Genomic DNA, 7,655 nt, shown 5'->3' with positions numbered 1-7,655 from the left:
TGATGGAGAGGAGGTATAGATTGGACATCCGCAAAAACTACTTCACAGTTAGGGCGGCTAGGAGCTGGAACCAACTTCCAAGGGAAGTGGTGCTGGCCCCTACCCTGGGGGTCTTTAAGAAGAGGCTGTATGCCTACCTGGCTGGACTCATTTGAGTCCCATTTTTGTTTTTGGGGTTTTGTTGTTCTCCCGCCCTGGCGGGGGGTCGGGCTAGAAGATCTACTAGGTCCCTTCCAACCCTAAATCTATGAAACTATGTAAGAACTGCCTGCCCTGCATTGTGCTACATCATCCCCGGAACTTGTAGAGCAAATTACTCTCTGAAGTAAGTGGCACAGCGGTGGTGACTAATGGAAGTTACACCTGCTTATGCCAGGCAGGAGGTTTGTGTCTTCATTATAAACTGTATTTGCTTGTACATCTTGTGAATACCAAATCTGGGCAAGTTGCCTAGAAACTTCTTGCAGCATTGCTGAGTCTGGCCATCTCCGTCTACCTAAAATTCTTCCATAATTGCTGTGAAATAAAATATTCCCTCTCTTGAATTAGCACAGTGTTTCTACATGCTCTAGAAAGGCAGGTTTCTTCCATTGCTATAATCCCTTAGGAAAGAGATGCACATAGAGTAGAACCTGGATTATTTGTATGTGTGGTCTAGATGCCATCTGCAAAATTGAAATGACTTTGAATGAAGGGAGACTTGCTCCAAACTTAAATTTGTATTGTCTGCGCAGACTTAGTTGGTACTGTGACACAAAAATGATTCGTTTTTGGTTTTTAGAGACCCAAATTCTTTAGCAACCTTGACAACTTTCGAAAAAGCAGTTGACTGGGTAAAATCTGGAGACTTCACACAGCAGGACATCGACGAAGCCAAACTGGCGGTGTTTGCAGCTGTGGATGCTCCCACCGCTCCTTCGGACAAAGGTACCTTCTAAGTAGACTGTTCTCCCGCCTTGGGCTTCAAAACCATCTCCTGAGTAGATGAACCAAGTGATGTCCTACTCTACAGATTTCATTGCTTTTACAAGCTTATGTTTCTTTTCAAGGATTTAACATATCAGTTACTGTTTTTGTAAAGCTCCAGTCACTGCTGCCCATCTCGGAAAGGCCATCGGTGGGCAGTTTAGTCAGTGAAGTACGTTTATTGCTACTGGTGAAGAGAGTAGTCATGGGAAGGAGACATGAAAGACATAATTTTCAGCTGCATTTCTAAGCCTAAAAAAGGATAAAATCTCTTCTAGGAGCTTGGATTCGTAGGTGTCTCCGTGTTTAATGGAATGCTTAGGAGAGTTTAAGGATCTTTCCCATTTTAGCCAAATATGGTTTGATCCTAAATTTGCTTAGCCTCTCTGCTTCAACCTGCTGGTCATTAGACCTGAGTAAAGTATAAATGTGTCTGGTGCTATGGATGAACTTTAAGCAGAGTGCATAGATATGTGTCTGGAAAGCTAGGCACAGGCTTGCCTGTTTCACCACGAATGGTAGCCAATTCCTGCATTCTTTGCAGCTTGTTCATGTTTTCTTCTTAGGACCCTTTTATACACAAGCCATTACATATAGTTTGTGTTTAGGGAAAACTGCTTTCCCCTGCTGATAATCCAAACTGAAACCTAATCAAGGGAGGTGTATAAATAAATAAACACCCAAGGTTAAAAAATCAGGTTTCGTTTTTAAATGGCCCGACTTGCGCTAAACACTTTAGCTTTGGAAAGTAGAAAAGGCGAACTGCAGTTACTTTTCATGCCTCAGGGTAAAATGTTCAGCCTTTAAGCTTAGGCAAGGAAAATAGCCTAGTTACTTTCAAAGTTTAGATGCCCTTATGTGAGCAGACGGCTTTGCCACACAATGATGACTTGTAAGAGGGTGGCATTTCTTGACTTCCGGTGCTGCGCTGCCTGCCACTCCTGTAGTGACTGGGCTTGGACAGGTTAGACTGAAACGACTTGACTTGTATAGGGTAGTGTGGGTGAGTGGAGTTCTCTTCTGTATATAACTTTTTATATAAACTCCTGTCAGGGTTGGCTTTCTTAGCATGTATCCGGAGAACTGAGGAGATAGCTTGGGGTCCCTTCCAGTTCCTGATTCCGCTGAAGCTTAAAGGAAGGGGAACAGAATGCCCCAATTCTCTCCTTCTAGCTAGGATGGAAAACAAAAACTGAATAACAATATACCATATCATAACCACATGCCGATTGCTTCCTTGGGTCATTGTTTAACATTATGCATGATTGCTTGGAAGCTGTTTGATCATTCAGTGAAATGACTTTTGTGTAGGTGAAATATGGCTGTGTTTGTGTTCATAATTATTTATGTCATAGAAAAAGAAACACGAGTCACATCTTTGTTTTAGGACTTTGAGTAGAAGGGTTTGTCTTTGGAACAACAGTTCTGCTGTAACTGAAATATCTCCCTGAAACTCAGTTTGGCTAAAATTTCATTTGAGAGCATTAGAAAAAGCAGGATGGCAAAAAGCTGGGCTTTAGACCTTGCAAGGCAGTGACAATGCTGTTACTTCTCTTCTGTAAATAACTTTTTATATAACCTCCTGTCAGGGTTGGCATTCTTAGCATGTATTGTTTTTTGTTTTGTTTTAGACAAAAATTTAATTTATACAAATAAATTATTTTTTTTTGTAATGATCTTATGCAAAAAGAAAAAAGAAGAAATATCTGCGGTTAGTCACAATATGGCATTTCAAATTGAAAAATAATTCAAACTGTCGACCACAGAACAGAATTCCTGTTCTCTGACTTCAGTGTTGACCCTTGTTAAGTAGAAAGATGTACGGCTTGTATGTGATGACCATTACCTATCTGAAGGATGTATTCCTTCCTTTTTCTCCCTCTTTGGTTTATCGAGTGCACATGTCTGCTTTTATCCTGGGATGCCTAAAGACTTGACACTTACCAAGTCATATTTTTATTTTAAGGAATGGATCATTTCTTGTTTGGGATCTCTGATGAGATGAAGCAGATGCACAGGGAACAGCTTTTTGCTGTGAGCCGTGAAAACCTGATGGACGTGGCAAACAAGTGAGTCTGTGCTCATTGTAGAAATGCAGACTAGGTTTACTTGCAAGAATCTGATAGAGGAAAATGCTTCAATTGCTGGGAATAGTCTGACTCACCAAACTCCCGGAGAAGCCATTGCCATCTCTCTCTGGTGGCCTTTAACCCACTATAAAGTAGTTGTTTCTGTATTCACATCATGACCTCACTATGCCTGAGTCATTGTTTTCCAATTAGGGACCAAAAAAAAACGTCTGAGGCATCCAATACAGAACATACTGGTACTAAAATCCAAAATTGTGATTCCAAAATCTGTCACTCAGCTGCCTCCTGACACTAGAGATGTCTCAACTTGTTAGGTACCTCACTCTTTGCACCGGGGGTTCCCTGCAGTTCTGCCTTGTCCATGCCTGTTTTGCCGCAGTCTGAGCTGAGGCATCTACCTCCTTCCAAAACCCCACTTGGATCCAGAAACTAAGTGGAGCTCTGCAGGGAGCCCAGTCCTTTATGGGCACTGAAGCAGCAGCATGAGCTCAGCACAGACTATTGAAGCCAGGAAGTGAGAGACATGCTGTTCTTGCCCTTCTTTGGACTAAAGGGAATCCAAGCCAGCATTTTGTAGCTGCCTCATCATTGCTTCTTGGACTGGATTTGACACTGGATAAAAACCAGAAATAATGCTGGGAGTCTGCCTGAAGCCCAAGACTTCCCGTTAGCTGAAAGATCTAACCACAAAACTACAGAGCCAGGTTCTTCCTTGCTTATGTTCCTGGCCCCATGACACTTGAGGCAGATCCTTTTAGAGCTACCACATTTTCTCACATACACCCCCGCCAAATAAGACATGCATCTTGTTTCGGGAAGGCAGAAAGTAGAAAAAAAGATTTTTTCCAGTTATGGTTGACTCCATGATGTAACATAAGGCCTGGAAATGCAAAGCATCCAAGAAGTGTGCCGTACCAGGAAACAGTCCGGGTTAAGCGATGGGAACTTCCTCGTGTGGCAGGACGAGGCCAGGCCTCAGACACTTGCAAACACAGGAGCATGGCTGTTAGTTCTCTACTCTAAATAGCTTTTTATATAAGTTCCTATATATAATAAAGTACTGTTTCCACATCCCAAGCCTCATCAAGATACTAGAGACTGTGTGCAGCAGTTCAGTTGCCCAGAGATAGCTTAATTACTGCTTCAAGCACAAGCTACCATGCTACTGCAAATTTCCCAGCAGCTGGAATAGGGTTAACAGAGGACTGCTTGCAGGGGCTGGAGAGAAATAGCAGTCATTAGAGCAGTGTCTGCATGCTTCTACTCCAGCGTTTTGGAGGGATGATTTTTTCTGAGGAGAGGGGCTTGTGAGTAAATAAGCCTAAGACTGAGCTTATTCTAACTACTCAGGTCTGTGCCCAGTGGGGTAGGTGGTTTCAGTGAGTACAGAAAACAGATGATTTTGCTTTCCCTGATGTATGAAGTGTGAACTCCTCCCTTAAGATGAGTAATAGCAGTGTGATATCTCTGCCTTGCATCATATCTGTTGGCTCCATATTAAAAGGCAGAACAAGATCCTTTTCTAGAGATTTTATGGGATGAATCCTGAACCAGGAGCTTCTTTGTTTGTCATGAAATTATACTACTGCTGAAATTATAATTTAATGTTACTGGGGTGGGTGGGTGAGTGAGGTACCAGCCTTGGGGGCTGTCTTAAAAGGGGGTGCAACAATGGCAGCAGCTGTTGCACCTGGCCTTTTGTACCACCCCACCTGCTGACACTCAGGGTGCAAAACTTCCTAGTTCACCTCTGAATTTCAGCCTAGGAGAATTGAGAGGTGGCCAAGAGTTGTTGCAGCATAGCATTTCCCAGATGGCATTTCCCACCTGGGTTCCTCTATCCTGTTGCATACCCTTGATTGATTCTGTTCTCCAAAACAGATAGGACTTAGATGTTGTACTGAACAGAAAAATGAAGAGACATCAAATAATTGGGTGGAAAGGAGGGAAGAAATGCCTTAAATTCATCCATCTGCAGACAGATTTTTCATAACTACAGTATCTGCTTTAAAAGCAGGCCTGGTGAGATGTGGCTGTAAACAAGAACATTTAAGAAACAGTTTGCGCTTTGATTTCTGAGATCTTCACCTTCTCCCTGTATTCCCATAACTGTCATGTGACAGAGGAACAGAAGAAACCGACAAACCAAAAAGCTTGATCACTTAGAATTTTTCAACAATACAGCATGTTTCTCCAGGTTTTTTTTCCGTGTTGGTTAGTAATCTTGGTCATGGGGAAGGTACCTGATGAAAGGACATATGATGGAAAGCAATTGTTGTAATTGAGAAGATGCAAATGAGAACTTTCACAGAGCAGAAAGTAGATGGATGGGGTCTTTACTTTCTAGTATGTAGCAGTTGGAAGTAGATAGAATGACACTATAACTTTCTTTTGCAGATACCTGGCAGCTGGGAAGAGCACACGAGGTCTAGCTATCCTGGGCCCAGAAAATGCAGACATTGCCAAAGATCCCTCTTGGGTTAAGCGATGAGTTAGTGCTGAGCATTTGGCTTCAACTCCAAAACAAGCAGATTCACATGACTTTAGTGCGTATTAGAATTTTTTATTTTTAAGCCTGCAGTGGTCCAAGTTGCACTCCACATGCAACAAGCTGTTTGGCTGCTTTTTCTCCAGTAACCCATGAGTTCTGATTCAACTATGTGAAGGAAGATTTGTCTTTACAGTTGCCTAGGATTTCAAAGTGAAAGCTACCTGATCATCCATGGTTTGGTTTCTACCTATTGACTACCCTCAGTGGCACAAGTGCAAGCTATATAAATGAAATATTTTTGTAAAAGTAGAACTTGACCCATGTTTATTTGAAATCATGCCTGTTACAGTGTCTTTTTAAACATCAGCTATTGGATATAAAGAGCTTTAAGTATTAAACTGGTCCTTTGTAGTTCTTTCTTGGTACAATGAATTTTTCACAGCGTAACAAGATAGGAAACTTAAGTTTTGCATTGTTGTAGGGCTGTTGGTTCAATAGACTATTTGCACTACTATTTGGTAGTTTGAGGATACGGATAAATGCTCAGGTTTTTTGTGCCACATATTACATGACTAATACCTGTAACAGCAGTTCCCCACAACCATGCGTCCCCTGTAGGTAACTAATTCATAAACTGCTATTTTGTTGAGCACTCTTGTGTAAGGTCTTTTCTTCTATTCAGTAAAGTTTGGCCAGAGGTAAATATGATGAATCAACATGACAAATAGATATATGGCCATGGTGTAGGGGGAAAAAAAAAAAAAGTGTTATTAACGTGACTTAGCCCTCACGGTAAAACTGGAATGTCATAATGGATCACAGACAACTCTGGCTGTATTTCAGGGTTACCTTCCTGCATCAGAAAAGTTACTGGTCTCTAGAAGAAACAGGCAGCTGTGCAGGTATGTCCATCCTCTGCTGCCCAGAGCAATGGCTGCTGTAAGTTGCCTAACAGTAATTTTAACATGTAACTTTCCATACCCCCCTGGAAGAGGAAAAAGGCGTTCAAAATGAATACTGTTTTGAAGTGTGGATGTTGCAAAAGAAGTTGCAGCTGTTCTTAAGGCAGTTCAGGACTGGTACTGCAAGCACTTTCCCTTCCCCGTGCCTCAAGTGCTAGAAATCCTCTTACGTCCCAGAATATTGTCCTAACAACCAAGCTGCAGAGCAGGAATGGCTGAAAGTAGCTACCCATGAAACGGCCAGCCTACAAAAGTAGAACATGAGGTCAAGCAGAATATCATTTCATAGCTTAAGGGAGGGGTTCTCAAACTGTGGGTCACAACCCCCCGGGGGGGTCACAAGCAACTTTTAAAAGGGGGCTGCAAACTTCCCAGGGGGTATGCACAGGGAAACGCTGAGTGGTAGATGGCGGTGGTGCCTCCTGCTATCCAGTGCTTGGGGTCACAGCCTCACAAAGTTTGAGAACCCCTGGCTTAAGGTTTAAAAACTAAGTACTACATGGGTATCTTAGCAGTGAAGTAGAACTTGCACTGAAGAACACACAAATACTCATGCTATTTGTTTGCAACGGTACTTTATTCCACTTCGGGTACATAAACATAACCTGTAATTTGACATAAAGCTAGCCTTCTACATATACTTGGAGTGTGAATACTCTTGGATACGAAGTGCAATAAATGAACAGATTATCCCACTGAGTGCATAGAATTATGTTGCACTTACTGTTGATAAAGGATTGCTTAGGTAACTGGTGCTTGTATGTTAGATGCTAGGTCTTCTGTTAAACCTAAGACATACTGGGCAAGGAATTTGAGATTTTAAATTCTTATTTCACATAAAGTGCTGATACAATAATTTAAGTGTTACAAAACAAAGCTGTAACCAATATATTCTAAAGCATTGTTACACACAATGTAGGTCTATTACAACTGTATCTAAAAGGATTCCTTTAGATGGCCCCAGTTTCTGCTTCTTTCGGTCTGTGCATCGCTACGTGCTCCAGCTGCCCTGAATCGGAGACGTCGTAGCTAGTTTTGTATTTGGCCAGAATTTTCATCAGGGGCCGGAGTTTCAGCCACCATTGTTCCTTAGCAATTCTGTGCCTGTTTAGGAAATGAGGAAAAGAAAGTAGTCAAAGCTGTTCT

At 42.0% G+C, this 7,655-nt stretch overlaps 2 protein-coding genes across 6 annotated transcripts in view; one reads left to right on the top strand and one right to left on the bottom strand.

Moving 5' to 3' along the window:
* PITRM1 (pitrilysin metallopeptidase 1) overlaps positions 1 to 5,961 on the top strand; it is a 45,825-nt gene extending 39,864 nt beyond the window's left edge. Inside the window, exons 25-27 of the mRNA XM_019508178.1 lie at positions 782 to 927; positions 2,933 to 3,035; positions 5,454 to 5,961. Of these exons, the coding sequence (XP_019363723.1) occupies positions 782 to 927; positions 2,933 to 3,035; positions 5,454 to 5,547 (343 nt within the window). The 3' untranslated portion in view covers positions 5,548 to 5,961. The remainder of the gene's footprint in view (positions 1 to 781; positions 928 to 2,932; positions 3,036 to 5,453) is intronic.
* Positions 5,962 to 7,065: 1,104 nt separating this feature from the next.
* The window catches only part of PFKP (phosphofructokinase, platelet), a 110,001-nt gene continuing 109,411 nt past the window's right edge, over positions 7,066 to 7,655 (bottom strand). For all 5 annotated transcript variants that reach the window (XM_019508181.1, XM_019508184.1, XM_019508180.1 and 2 more), the window contains one exon: positions 7,066 to 7,613. In XM_019508181.1, the coding sequence (XP_019363726.1) occupies positions 7,460 to 7,613 (154 nt within the window). In that variant the 3' untranslated portion in view covers positions 7,066 to 7,459. The remainder of the gene's footprint in view (positions 7,614 to 7,655) is intronic.

Source organism: Gavialis gangeticus, unplaced genomic scaffold (genome assembly GCF_001723915.1).
Source record: "Gavialis gangeticus isolate Ggan-Ray unplaced genomic scaffold, GavGan_comp1, whole genome shotgun sequence".
In the NCBI taxonomy this organism is placed as follows: domain Eukaryota; kingdom Metazoa; phylum Chordata; order Crocodylia; family Gavialidae; genus Gavialis; species Gavialis gangeticus.
The sequence above is the reverse complement of the archived record's forward strand: the minus strand, read 5'-3'. Positions and strand labels throughout refer to the sequence as shown.